The sequence below is a fragment of the Manduca sexta genome, chromosome 20 (assembly GCF_014839805.1).
Source record: "Manduca sexta isolate Smith_Timp_Sample1 chromosome 20, JHU_Msex_v1.0, whole genome shotgun sequence".
Classification (NCBI taxonomy): Eukaryota; Metazoa; Arthropoda; class Insecta; order Lepidoptera; family Sphingidae; genus Manduca; species Manduca sexta.
This window is the reverse complement of record NC_051134.1, coordinates 2,935,256-2,950,431: the sequence shown is the minus strand read 5'-3', so window position 1 is coordinate 2,950,431 and position 15,176 is coordinate 2,935,256. Positions and strand designations below refer to the sequence as shown.

The 15,176-nt window shown below is 32.4% G+C and overlaps 2 protein-coding genes across 2 annotated transcripts; both read left to right on the top strand.

The window, feature by feature from the left end:
• Positions 1 to 10,587: 10,587 nt before the first annotated feature.
• Positions 10,588 to 13,179, top strand: LOC115445745. The gene is made up of 5 exons (XM_030172144.2): positions 10,588 to 10,715; positions 11,295 to 11,386; positions 11,668 to 11,887; positions 12,187 to 12,459; positions 12,827 to 13,179. Exons 1-5 carry the CDS (start codon positions 10,677 to 10,679, stop codon positions 13,088 to 13,090), a joined length of 888 nt encoding a protein of 295 aa, XP_030028004.1. The 5' UTR covers positions 10,588 to 10,676; the 3' UTR covers positions 13,091 to 13,179.
• A 521-nt stretch (positions 13,180 to 13,700) lies between these two features.
• LOC115445773 lies at positions 13,701 to 15,045 on the top strand. The gene is made up of 4 exons (XM_037440762.1): positions 13,701 to 13,886; positions 13,956 to 14,291; positions 14,560 to 14,824; positions 14,931 to 15,045. Exons 1-3 carry the CDS (start codon positions 13,701 to 13,703, stop codon positions 14,737 to 14,739), a joined length of 702 nt encoding a protein of 233 aa, XP_037296659.1. The 3' UTR covers positions 14,740 to 14,824; positions 14,931 to 15,045.
• The last annotated feature ends 131 nt before the right edge of the window (positions 15,046 to 15,176 follow it).

Genomic DNA, 15,176 nt, shown 5'->3' with positions numbered 1-15,176 from the left:
TGATGACTACCCGAAGAAGAAAGGCAGAAAGAAACTCCGGGCTTTCTTTTTTGTCATCAATTATTCAGTACTTCTTTTGTATTTTTTTTTCCAAGTCTTTCTTGTACACATAGTCACAATAGTTATATAAGCTAATGCACACACATTACCGTTAACATGGGGTAAGATGAAATCCAATCGACTAAACCTGGAGCGGCATAAAATAAAATTAGCGATAGGAAATAAAAGAGAACATAGATTCATACTTAAATAACGGCGTACAGCGCGCATTCGCCTACATTTACAATCATAGTTTTCAATCATGAAAAAGAAATAAAAAATAGTGATATTAAACAGGCAAACACAACATGATCGGGTGGTCGTCTTTCAAAAATTACATTTCATTAAGATATGATATGATTATGTCAAATTAGAATTATAGAAATGTCATTATTATAAAAAAAAAAAAGTATGTGAGACATATAACAAAGACATTTTAGGCAGTTAATTAATTACTCATGTGTGCTAACATGGTGGGTCATTGTGTGCAGGACAAACTTTCCAAACCATCTTATCATTAAGGTAATCAGATACAGTATAGTATCCTTTACACATTAATTCACGCTTAACATAACACTTGAATTTTTGTTCGGTCAAATTGGTAATTTCGAAGGGAAGTTTATTATAAAACTTAATCCTATTAACTAAGAAAGATTTATTGGTTTTACAGAGCCTATGATAAGGGACAACCAATTTATTTTTATTTCTGGTATTTAGACTATGCAAGTCACTGTTTTTAATAAAAGTACTAAGGTTTTTACGGACGTACATTATATTCTGAAAAATATATTCGGCCGGCAAGGTCAGTATATTCACCTCCTTAAACATTTGCCTAAGGGAATCATGAGAGCTAAGGTTGTAAATAGCTCTAATCGCTCGTTTCTGCAAGATAAAAATAGTCTGCAGATCTGCAGCAGAGCCCCACAGAAGAATACAATAGGACATAATGCTGTGGAAGTATGCAAAATACAATAGCCTTGCCGTAGCCACGTCAGTTAATTGTCTAATCTTCCTAATAGCAAACACGGCAGAGCTCAATTTACTATAATTTTTTTGAATATGGGGGCCCTATTGCAGTTTACTATCGATTGAAACCCCGAGGAAGACCGTTGAGGAACTAATTCTAATTTATCCCCATCTAAATCAATATTTAGTTCCTTTTTTATTCAGTAACGAAAATCTGACACATTTCGTTTTGCGGCATTTAAAAGTAAATTATTAGAAGAGAACCAGTCAGAAATCAAACTAAGTACTTTATGTGGCTCACCGAGATTCTCATCCCTTCTATTTAACTTAAAAATTATCGAAGTGTCGTCAGCGAACAATAATACATCTGCCATATTATCAACCATGTAAGGCAGGTCATTTATGTAAACTAAGAATAGGAATGGACCCAATATGGATCCCTGGGGAACCCCAATTCTAACTGCGGACCCGGCAGAGAAGACGTATACAATATTTGAATATAAACATAGAAATTATATAAATTTTAACATTTAAACACATCATACCCTCGACCTTTCTATGTCATTCGGCTGCAGCATAGAAGTCGCATTACAAAGCCTAATGCACTTTCAGATAAAATCTCAAACACGTCAGTTATTGATCCCAGTTTTTTTAGAGGTCTGCTAAAAGCCTTCTAAAATTAAATGGTTAGGTACAATCTATCTTATCTTTGAGTAACATATTTACCTTCACTTAAGGCCCTTCGCCAAGCAAACGGCCTTGAGAATTCGTTCCAAACATTTACGATGCATGATTACAGGCAGGAAAACTTAACGAATTAGGAATACTTGCTTTAAAAAATAAATTTTAGCCATTTTTGAAAATTTTAAACTGCTAAAATGTTCATTATTGAATCGTCTATCTAATAGTGTTAATACCAAATTAATATATTGTTTACTTTAGGAGAAGATCCAGGGAATAAACAATTTTAATTATGAAATGAATAAAACAATACTATTTTTAAAAAAAATAATCAATAGAAATAAAGATAACATATTATAGGAATACATTGTTAATTTTTTTTTATTCTATACTTATGTATTATTATTTCGAAAATATACGTTCTAAAAATACAGTTAGCGCTCTATTTTACTGGAGGGAGAGCCTTAAAATAACTATTTACATATTTGCGGATTTATACTATTATAAATTAAGTTGCTTATACTTTAAAATCTACTTAAGGTCGAATGAGACAACTCGTCATTCTTATGCACTACATTAAGTAGTACATACCCATAGTCAATTTCATAACTATAAATAAATAATTTAAGTAACTATTGCCACATTAAGGATTTTCCTTATTTTAGCCAAATATGTACTCATTTTTTGTCAATTACCTTGCCGCTAAAGTAAATGGCCAATAACGAATTTTACAAAATGATATTGCACATTTCGTTAAATTTAAATATTTATAGAACACACATAAAAAATATAAATTATTTTTTATTCCGTATACAAGTGCAATAAAACAGGACAAAATTATGTTGTTTGCCGCGAAATAAGGTTTAAACTAAAAAATCACTCAAAAATTAAGTGTGATCAAATTTATCTCTTGGAGCAAGACATTAAATACATAAGTATCAAAGACATTATAATAAAACCTTCTTAACCTTTTTATTTTAAGTTTTCTCGAGCGAATTGCCAGAAATACTAAGAAAAATATATTATTTTCATTCATCCAAAACGATGACACAAAAAAAACCTTTATGCATCACGCAGGCGAAAATAGTTGTACTTATGAAAAGTCATGAGAGACCTAGCACCAGTAAGTATAATATGTATACAATAGCACACATGAAGCACACTACCTCGTATTAAATTGATCCGTTGAGAGTATCCAAGCGGATCGCCTCCGTTCCCCACTGGGGGAGCAGATTGAGATATATGCACATGACATAAGTCAAGGACAAACTATTTATTGAAATGATTTATATCATGCTCAAAAGACGAAGACAACGTATAGAAATACTTATGTTACTATCGTTATCCATAATCGATACTACGATAATTATTTGTTATGTTACGCGAATGTAGACATTCAATTTCGGACAAACAAAATCTCAGTCATACCTTAATGAAGGTTGAAGTATTTAAAACATCTAGTAAAAATTGTTTTATTACAGAGTTTACGATAAGCAAACTTTTCCAAACTGCAATTTCATAAAACAATTTAAGACAAAAACTGATTTTAAGCATGTGATATTCAAATGTAGTATAATAACACATAAAATCACCGATTAAAAATGGGCTTATAGTAATTAAGTACTATTGAAAACCTTTAATATCGCTAGAATTGTTTTTCTTATTCAGATCATGGTAAGAGCCTAAGCAGTAAACAACTGCAAAAACCGATTTAAATTCAACACTTCGTCACGCATGTAAGACCTTTATCGTGACACTGGCCGTGATGACGCGAGGTCAGAGGCTAAGTACTCTATTTAACCGTATCTTTAGCGCCATAAAACTGACACATGTTAATTGCCCAAAAATGACAATAACAACCACATTAAACAGGTGTCCGTAAACCATCGTAAAAGGACCTTCAAATCACCTCCAGTTACATTATTTTGAGTCAAACACCACGAAACGTAAGAAAATTAACAGATCAAGTAAAAACGGTCACCTTGCCGGCTTACAAAACCAATAGCGTGACTTATTCCGATTGTTATTTTAAGGACATAAATATATGCACACATTAGTGTTATGAGTTAAGACACGATTTAACATTGACCGAATTGGTAGGTGTAGTTCGTTTGATTATAGGGAAATAAAATTATATAACCGTTTACTTTACGGCTATGATGCGGTTACATGACAATTTAAACCACGGGGGAAGGACGGCTAATTACACCATGGAGAATTAACATATTTCAAAGCAAATAAACTTCTGTCATCACGATTTGCATTTATAATTTGCATTACTGTGTTTTATTGTAGTCTTGAACAAAGTATGTAATAGTTACTTGCATTTATTTGTGACGTGAGAATCTGTACGGTCTCACCGATATCTTTGGATTCCATGGAATTCAGACATGCAAATAAATATGTATTAAGTTTAATGTGTGTGTTATTATATATTAAGGTGTGTATCTGTATGTCTGTGACATCATAGTTCTCAAACGAATGGACCAATTTCAAGCGGTTTTTATGTTTCAAAGCTGATATGATTGAGATGGTTTAGTCATAATTTAAGATCTATTCAGGCGTGTGACGATCATCAGCTCTTTTCCTATTTTCACAGGTCCTATTGATTTTGAATTTGGTATATTATTCCTTACGGGGTATTTCTAAGACTGCTGACATAGCATCATGTACTCTGAGGGATATCCAACTCCTCAGCAACTAACAGCAAATATAGCGTGTTTGGGCTCATAAGAGTGGTCTCAATTAAAAGGACTGAATTAGTAAAGGGTGGTGATCGAAATGGACAAAATAGTAATTTAAATAAAATTTTATTAGAAGTTTAAATAATCCCCACACAAAGATTCTCTACACCGCAAGAAGTATTTTTATCTCCTCAGTCCGAGGTTCGGTCTCCCGACGGAACGACATTTGGGTTTAAAATATTACTATGTAGGTACTTAAACGACAAACAAAAACATTTTTTTTTCTTTTTTTGTAGCAGGGTTTATTAAAGTTTTAAATTTTTAATGTCTACTTCCTTATTATGCGATTATTTTAAAATGACTATAATAATACGAAAATCAGTTATGAATCAAGTAAAAAACTTAATCGTGGAAAACATTGTGTTATCTATATCTAAATCTTGACATATCCAGTATTATATTCTGTTAGTATTTATTTTTAAGTTTTAGGAACATAAATATGCATTTTTACTGTATAATGGCATTTCCTTATTTGATAAAACCTATTGTTGGTATAAAATTATTCAAAACAAGTTTTCAAATAATCAACAAACAAAACTTGTTAAATTGTGCACAACTTCTCAGCCTAGTTCTTAGAAGATATTTCCAAAACATTTCCTTATTTATGATGTCCGGCATTAAACAATACCTACTTAAATAAATCTGTCCCAAATTATTCATCTTCATAAGCCAAGCAGTGGGTAGTCTCAATTTTGACATACCAGCATTTTATTAGAATAATAACGAGTATTATGATCACTTAAAGGCCAATTTTGAAAATCTGACGGTATCTATATGTTACTGGTAAGAATCAACCAATCAAAATAAGTCATCTGTAAGAATGTCAAACAAAGCTTATTCTGATTGGCCCATTAGCCATAGATCCGGCGGCAGCGGTTACTATCATTTATACTTTATAGGAATCAGCTGTAAATGAACTTGAATGTTTGGCCTGTTAGTTGAAAAAAAAGGGTCTATTGAGATTTTCTTCTATTTAATCCTCAAAATTTAATCTGCATACTCAATAAATTCGAGATCTGTTCATCTTTTGAAAACATTCATCATACAAACTAATATATAGATTTATTAATTAGCAGTTGGCACCGACGAACCAGCGAAAATACTGGTTTAGGAGAAAGTGTCATCGTCCGGCGACTTAGCAAATAAGGATGTTTCCACTTCCACGGTTATTGATCTCTAAAATACGCAAACCAAGTATAAAGACGAATATCATAAATATTAAATAATATTCAATATTAGAAATCATCTCATACACTTTAACTAAACTTTTAATAATTAAAAACCTGTATGGATGAAAAAATACTTTCCTTGTTTACACCTGAATGTTATAAAATATTGTTATCTAAAACTGGATGTTGTCATGTCGAAAGTGCTAATTTATTTGTTCTGATCAACGAAGCTGTACGACCAGTCTGCCTGGAGGTTCGTAGAGGGCACGACTTATAGAAACGGCTTTCGACCGTTTACATTTAGTCCGGCTTGGCGACGATATTTCGTCGTATCTCTTTAAATACTATTCTATCTGTAGCAATAGCTGGGCTTTAAGGCGTACCTTGAGAGAGGCCTTTGTCCAGTAACGGGCTGCAACAGGTTGGTGATGATGATGTTGATGAATAGCTGGCACTACAAGTGAAGTGTACAGGTGGTGTATTAAGCGTTGTGTTCTGTCTATGAAATTTCAAGGGACCAAAATGTATCAGCTATATCAATCTACCATCTATTTATTTACCCATTTCTACTTAAAGGTCAACAATACAATAGGGTATTTGACTATGTTTGGTTTTGTGCATTTTTATATGTAACAGCAATAAATCCTTCTTTGAAAACAGCATTATAATTCGATAAGAAATGAGGCAGTAATTCAAATTTCAAATATTGCTACGAGCAGGAGTAGGTGGAGTGGGGATATCGCTGTATCTCTTTCTTGCGCACGCTGCGTAATGTCCGCTGACGTCATAGGCAAGTATTTCGTCCCTTTTCTGTTTTTTGATACTTATCCCTACTACCTAATTTTAACGACTTATAACTTGTAGATTTTTCACCAGATTTCAATAATTTCTTTTGTTTTAGAATTTATACGAAGTACGTATTTTATGTAAGTTATAATTAAAAATCAAATACCCTGTTATTGCCAACTTTAGAATATATTCCTGGAGGTAACATTACACATACGGCCATCCACGTCCATGTTTTCCTATCTCCTAGGGAGAAAATTGAAATATAAAACCATGATAAAATCCGAAAAGTAGTTTAATTTTAATGTCTAACATTTGCGTAAACATAAAAAATCATTATAATTTGCCTCTCCAGAGCGATCAGTGAGAAAATCAATATTTCATAAGCGAAACTCGTCATTAGAACCCATCGATATCAAGCTTACGTATGAGGAAACCATGCGATCATTAACTATGATGGTTTCGCACGAGTCCCAGCCTTTCACACGAATATCGTGTCGTGAATCGTTTCACCCTATTTATTTAATACGGAATATTTAATAGAATGGAGATGTGAGCGAGCTACTTTTATGGATTGGTTTAAGTTTTGAAAAGATATTTTCATTTAAAACTATGGAGATAAAAAAAACTGCTTATATTATATTGATGTACTATGAAATTTTGTGATATTTATACAGATATATTGATGTGTACACGTACATCTTTGAACATATGTATCAAAACTATACTCTAAAATGCATAAAGTAAAAAAAGTCATTAGTTTCTCAAGATTGAAATCCAGGTTTAATTGTCAGCCCGATAAATCATATTTTGTTGAGTTAGTAGAAAAACATCAGCTAAGAACTTAACATACGGAAACTAGGTATGGCGGGTCATCATGAGACGGAAATAAATCCTAATAACAGTACTACTAATTGTATGTCTGTCCCTATGGGCACATAATAATGTAGGAGCTTGTCGATTATTCAACATACGTAATTATAAAATCAAAGCGTAACTCATTCCGCGTGAACAGCATCGATTTGCCGCCACTCGTATAATTGTCGATAATTCTCAAACGTCCGTGAAGGTAAAGCCGCCGTCCACACTGCAACTAAAGCAAACCACTTCCGTCAACTAATGATTGGAATGTATCACATCTATTAGTCACGTAAGCGTTTTGCGCAACATGTTGTGCGACATAACAGCGCGCAACCAAATGTTGAGTTAAACGGCTTTGCTTCATCATCAGCCGTATGTCCATTGCTGAACATGAGGCTCTCCCAAAGATTCCCAGATCGACCTATCTGAAGCGGCCCGCATCCAGCGACCTCTTGCGACTTTTATGAGGTCATCTATCCACCTCGTGGATGGACGTCCGACGCTGCGCTTAGTAGCTAGACAGTATTTCTATATGTTGTATTAGATCAGGCAGAAACCGCCGTTCACATGGTGAAATCTTGCCTTAACTCATACTAGTCGCCTTCCGGGATCAAATGAGGAAAAAGGGTCATCAGAATTATGGGACGCTACGTCTCTACTCAATTAACATGAAGTATAATAATTATACAGTGCATATGTATGCTATACTTATTGTACAGTGCGCTACAAAGTAGATAAACAAATTAAAAACTATAAAACTGCTCTACAGATAAACTTCAATCGAAATATTCGTTTTTCTTTATTATAAAATAAACCCTCTGTAGTTGTAGTTAAGGAAATACGTTCCTTGATAAGGAAACAAAAGTTTAGGGCTAAGTTAAAGGCTATTTAAAAAAATATTCTACTTTTATGACTGGCTAATCCTGTGCTCCATGATTATGCCATCTTAGTTGTCGGGGTAAAAAATAAACACACTGTTGTACAATGTTTATTAAGCATAGCGAAAGTCACCTGTTACGCACAATCGTAAGAAAGCCCAATTAGCAATTACCTACTACTACTCTAAGGCGATGTACAAATTATTATAAGACATAGATATCTAAACAATACAAAATATCAAAATGAATTGTTAGAATAATGTTGAATAAGTTAGTAGTTTACGATAACTAATGTACGATATTTAAAGTCTGTAAAATAGCTTAGAAAGTAAAAACCCAACTTCTTCATGAAGATTTCATTAAGAATGGATATTCGTTTGTGTAATTACATTGTATTTTTGTAATAGCAATGTTTTGTCTATGTCATATTCATTGTTCAACACCTTGACTAAGAAACTTCTAGGCGCATTATTTTATACGGCTTGGCGAGTAGAATAATGAAGAAAGCAAGAAACCTATTGGTAAAAGTATTAATAATTTTTCAGCTTTACGCGAATGTTAGACATTAAAATAAAAGAATTTTAGGGAATTTACCGTGGTTTTTTATATTACAAAACACAGCCAGAAATACATACAATGCTACAAAGTCGTCGTTATGTCGGGAGATAATTGTAATATAAAAAACGGCGATAAAATCCGTAAAATAGTTTTATTTCAAGGTAAAATGATTTTTAGTCGTCTTCAAAAACAGATTTTCAATTCGTGTTTTTATATTTTAAGAGTACAAGTAACGGATGTTTATGCCGTAGATAAAAATAATTCTACAATTACATTCAATATCATATTGACAGTATTTATACTGTTTAGCACATTTTGTATCCACGCCAAGGCTGAATATTTTTATGCTTAGAATATAAATATAAATTATACTCACTGATTTAAAGCTCAACAAAACCAACATTGAATTACAATCTTCATTCCATTAATTTCAACAGAAAATATATTTAATTTAAAACAATTTAACCTCGATTTTTGTAGCTAAAATAGTTGGGTTTTTCTCATATCACAATAAATGTTTCTGCTAAACTGATTACCTAAGTACGAATGGTCCAAATGAATGTTACATGGATTTTGTAATTACCTACTCATTGGACAGTTGTATATCTTGATCTAATGTATAGCAATAAACAATACAACTTTAAAATTAAATTTAGCACATAATGAATAATCTAATATTACCTACTTACGTACCTGTTTAGGTATCCAGACTTGCATAAGATTAATTATTTAAAATAAAATAATATAATACTTAATATGTTGACATTAAATATATAGATAGCAATGAGACGGAGAATTGTTTCTTTTAGAATAATTAACGTACCGCAAATTAATGCGGTTAAAAGTTTAATTAAATATTCCTCAAAAGAGTTCAAGATCTTCTCGGAAAAATAATAATTTTATTCTGTCCTTTCCGTAAGTTAAGATTGTAGTAGATATAAAAATGAGGTCAAAAATAGCATCGCTAAATGGATATCAAAGCAAATTTTATAAATGGATATATGGACAAAAATAAATTGTACTTAATTTTTAAAATTTATCTGTGGTGGTTCGTAATTGGCTTGTATTTTATTTTGTTTATGGGTATGATGAGATAAAAACGAAATATTGTTCTAAAAATATGCATTAAGTACTTATTTCTTGTAAACGCACCACCATACATAACAACGCTTGGTCATTGTGTAAAAATGTAAACAAATAATTCAAAGAGCACATTATGTGATGAGTGATAATTTTATTTGATACTAAAGGCCTTGGGTTCTCGTGTTTATCTGCACATTGCATCACTCCGAAATAGAGCAAAATAGATACATTTAATTCTTCTGACACATAATTATAATACAGCATGTTTTAATCAGTCGTAACACAAATACACAGGGTGCTGTTTTGCATGAAACGTTTATTTATTCGCTCATGATAGAGTTGTATACACAAGTGGCTGATTTTTTTAAAATTAGGTACATTTTTATTTTTGGTAGGTATTCAATTCATAACGCTGACTAATTGTTCCTTCCGAAAACCTTAATTAAGATATCATGATATAATAAATTTTAATTTTATCAACCGATATTCACTATAAAATTTGTACACATTTATAAATAGTTACGGTTGTTTACAGTAGACTTTTTATGGAGTTATAAAATAATTATTTTCCGGAGATTTTATGATTATTAATTTTAGCTATTAGTACTCTACATTGACAATAAAATAAGTATAGCAAGAAACCAACAGTTAGTTGAGCAGGTAATCTACAAAAAGGTAGGTAGTTACACAATCATGATTCATTCAATGAAACGTTTCGAGAACATTGCATTTGCATTCAATTTCGTAATAGATACAATTAACTTGTTTACTACGAACTAGCTTTTTATGAGATAAGATAAATTTTGATCTGTATTTACATCTGGATTATAATTTGTATTATAAAAACCATAGGATGGTTGGGATACCATCAAATTATACTTGGGCGCCGTTTGATAGTTAAGACTGCCAAAATGAAATTTCTTCTTGCATTTTGTGTCGTCGTGGGTGTGGTGAGTAGAAGCCTTTCTTAGCTTACAGGCTTACTTAATATATCTTATTGATATATTACAAGCAATTTAAATGCTTACAGTTGGTCGTTATCTGTCTTCTGTAAACTTACATAGATACCTTATCCGTGAAGTTTAGCTATCTATCGGAGGTTCGAATATGATTACTGGCATTGACCAGTTTCGTTTTGGCCAATGATAAGCACAGAGCTATTAGTCATTGTTATAATAATCTATGCAATATGTTATTTAAATTGCTTTAAGTAAAATCGAATGTAAAAATATTAAAAAGATTTATAGTTCGAAACATAAAAAATATTGAACGACATTTTTTAAAACATCTCATTACTACGTAGTGCAAAATAAAACGCTTCTGCGGGTGCACTGACTAATGGAAACAGCAGTAACAGTTACCGTAACTTTTACTATCGATGATATATCAAACTCCAGTTAAATGTTAGTAAGTTATTGAAACCAGCTGCTAATAAGTATCTAGATATAGGTATCTCATGTGTCCGTCTGGATAGATAATACCCCTATTTTTATTTTTCTGCCGCATGTATCAATAAGTGTTTGTTTCAGACGAACGCTGCGCTGCTGAGACCACCATACACAGACACTTATACAATCGCACTACACGAACAGCGACAATTCGACATCTTTGAGAGTACGAAGTATGTATTCCTAAAATAATAAAAAAATAACTAGATATTTAACTATCTTTCACTACCAGACACACACATAAAACATGCCCTCTTTTTTTCCATGCACCTCTCATATTATCAGCCTGTGAGAAAACATATTATTATAATCAAGATGTTTTTAATTTATATGTATCAACTATCAACTTGTGTATCCATAGTTTGGGCCACCTTGTAGCTAAATTAAACTTCATCCTTAAAATACGCAATGCATTTTGAAACAAAATATAATAATAGATTACAATTTGTTCTAGAAATCTCATCCAAAATTTGCTAGAAAGACTACGTAAAGCTGCAAGCGAAGCTAGAGAGACGATCGGCTCCTTCACTACAGGAGTTCAAAATGAAGCCAACGTGATCAAGCAGAAAATAATTAAAGACATCAAAATACTCAGAGAAAGAGTTGCAACGGCTATTGACAATGTTTCTGATAGGCTCATCGATTCTGGTACAGGCGTTGTCGGTTGTGTTGCTGTAAGTACCAAGTTTCTTAATCGACAGTATGTATTTTATTTCACCCAGCACGACTGTCTACACTGGGTCATTGGCATGGCGATCGACCATATACAATTTTTAATTGTGTTTGCCCAACCATAATTTTAAACAGATAACTTTGGTTTCCTTTTTTAAATTACAGGTCACATTATATTTGATAATGGTTTGAGGGAAATTCTTGATGAAAATGGATTATTATGCTTGTTAGTATCTATTAGGCATACGGGCTAAAGGTGGCCGATATTTTTTCTAATTTTATCAACCTTTATTTCTTCCAGACTTCCAGAGAAGAAGCAGCTCTATTATTCAATGAAACATTAACCAAAGCTCTCGGATGCGTCGATGATCGTATAAAAGATGTTTCTGCTCAGATACATGGTTTAACTACGATCGCCAATAATGCGACAGAATTTGCTAACAAAGTTGTAGTAGACATGAGACACTGCACGGCAGAGAACGGCAACATTCTGTCTATCGGCGGCTGTCTTGGTAATGTAGCAATTCATACGGAGATGAAGGTAGCCGTGTTTGCAACACAAACTACGCTGACGGTAAGTGCTAATTTATGATATTAAATATATACACAAGATATATGATGACTTATGAAATGTAAAACGTCACATAAACAGTCCGGAATACATTGGAGTATAGCCTATGTTGTTGATGTCTGAATTTACGAGAAATCATTTATTCTATTGAGACTGGAACTAGGAGTTTCCTTCTCATATTATTATATAATGTTTCCCATAATGCATAATTTTACAACATAAATATTAAATCACGGATACATTTATAAGACTTACTTATGAGCAAAGTCGCTTCTATAACATATGAAACTAGAATTGCAAAATTAGGCGCTACGCTGATAAATGTATTTGCTAATTCCTTATATTAAAAGAAAAATTCTCTTGTCCTCAGATTGGCCGCATCAGTTTAACATTAGCAACATTACCAGCATCTCTCGAAGTGTGCGCCGGGACTCGTCTAGTTGAAGCAGGAATTTCGACAACCAAAATTATAATGGAAATTGGCACTTGCTCTGCTAATTCTGTGTATACATCATTTTCTGGTGGGAATACTGACACCACTGGCCTCTTGACATCAAATGCTGATTTATTAGCCCCAATCAATGGATTATTACCGGTCCTACCATCCGATGAGCCGACAATCGAAAGACAATAATTTAATATTATAAGTTCCTGTAATTTTTTTCGTTTTGTATCTTGACCTAATTATTGTAAAATTGCAATAAAGCTATTGTATTTATTTAATTACGTTTTTAATTTTAATGGAATAAACAAATTGTAGGTATCCCTTATGCGCCGAAGAGGTCAACGTGGAGTTTTAGTTGGTAGGCCGTTGCGTAGGGACTTAGGTTAGGTTCATTGGTTAGGGAAAATACTTATAATATAATCTTCTAAAGCATAGAATATGAGTAATTCCAAGGGGCAAAAATGAACAAAAAACATACTATATAGATCTAAGATATGAGTACTCATAAACTCGTAGGAAATAATGTCCGCCACAATATTTTATTTTAAAACGCATTCGAAAATGATATTTTAAAGTTTGGTCATGTGTAAGTGAACTTAGAAAGCTGCTGTATGAAACCGTAACACTTACCTACGAGAATGATATTTACCATAGATAAAAATATGTGATATTTACTGTTAACTATTTCATACAATACAAACATCACCACACTTATCTTTGTAGAATTTGATAGATACTTCAAAATAGGCCATTGTTTGTGGGTTCATAGCTCTCAAGGCAAAAACTGTTCGAAAGATGAATGGACGATAACTTTCAGTCGCAATTAGAAGTTTATCAAAATCCTAATACTTATCCTGAACTCACTTCAGATTGCGATTCATCGAAGTATAAAAGGTTATTAAGGAAATCAAATTGTCCAATGCATTTCGAAATGTTTACCACTAAGTTTCTTTTGTCATCGTTCCTAGTGGTATTATGGTGTCAGGTAATTGTTGTTTGTATTTAAATACACAATTAAAGGCAAATATTTTAAAACTATATCATATTTTCACAGAATGCGCAATTTGAAGAGATACCTGTGCAAGAAGAAACATTCGACGTGTTCTTCGACAATACTCTAGAATCTAAAGCCCTTATAGCAAATAATAAACGTAACATTAAAGATGTGTGGAACAATATAAAAAATAGTATTACAAATTCTTGGAATGCACTCAAAACTTTTGCTAAATCTAGCAAAGAAAAAATGAAGAATATGACTGAAAAAGTGAAGGCGCGGGCAAGAGAAGTGGTTAAATCATTTCAAAACCACATGGCTGTTCTCAAGCAAAAATTTAATGACGTTATTAAGAAAGTATTTGATGAAACAGAAATTGTGAAAAAATGTTTAATCGTAAGTAATGTTCTTTGTTACCATGTTGAAAAAAATCACGCAATATGATCCTACTAAGGTTTTCTTTAACGCTTTTAGTGTACTTTTAATATCACCTTATTGTTTTTTTTAATTAAAAAAACACACATCACGCCTTCATCCCCGAAGGAGGAGGCAGCCAATTTTTTGCCAAGTCTGTTCCATCCTATGTCATTTTTGTTATCGTGAAACCTAAACGAAATTGTGTAGTATTACCAACATCTATTACTTACACGTAATTACTTTACAGGAAGAAAGAGAAGCAATAGAAAATTTTATAAAGGAAATAACACAACATCTGACTGTTTTGCATGGCTGGAAGTCTGAAAAATTGTCGGTAGTGCATGTCGACACGGCTAAAGCAATGAACGATACGGACTTCTTCAAAGATTTGGAAAATAAATTTAAAGGTGTGTGGAACAAGATTTAGATAGCGCTGAAGAATGCCTCCAAGCAAGTTAGAAAAGATGTTTTTGATGATAGTGAACGAAGGGGAAGTTGACATTTTAAAATTTGTAAGTATGGTATAATATTTGCGTTTCATAATTGTTAGTGATAAATGTCATCATTCATAAATGAAGTTAGGCTAGAAACAAATTTAAGGATGCTTCTCTCTTTCAGAAGATGGAATCAAGAAATATGGCCGACGATCTTTTAGAGACCCTGATCGTCTGTTCGATCAACGCAATGATTGAAGCTTCAGGCAATATTACAGTTGAAGTTCTTCACGTAACCAGATGTGTTATACAAAATGGACATCGTATAACTAGTATTATATAGTAACATAAAATTTTCAATTTTGTGTAAGTATTAATAATATAAAATACACTATTATGTAAGTTTGATAAATTGACACTTTGCACATTG

Excerpts from the sequence above, each read along its gene's own strand:
- LOC115445773 (XM_037440762.1), top strand. The coding sequence starts at position 13,701 with ATGGACGATAACTTTCAGTCGCAATTAGAAGTTTATCAAAATCCTAAT. Across the intron at positions 13,887-13,955 it reads TAGTGGTATTATGGTGTCAG|AATGCGCAATTTGAAGAGAT; the intron begins GTAATTGTTGTT and ends ATATTTTCACAG. Across the intron at positions 14,292-14,559 it reads TTGTGAAAAAATGTTTAATC|GAAGAAAGAGAAGCAATAGA; the intron begins GTAAGTAATGTT and ends ATTACTTTACAG.
- LOC115445745 (XM_030172144.2), top strand. The coding sequence starts at position 10,677 with ATGAAATTTCTTCTTGCATTTTGTGTCGTCGTGGGTGTG. Across the intron at positions 11,387-11,667 it reads GACATCTTTGAGAGTACGAA|AAATCTCATCCAAAATTTGC; the intron begins GTATGTATTCCT and ends AATTTGTTCTAG. Across the intron at positions 12,460-12,826 it reads CAACACAAACTACGCTGACG|ATTGGCCGCATCAGTTTAAC; the intron begins GTAAGTGCTAAT and ends TCTTGTCCTCAG.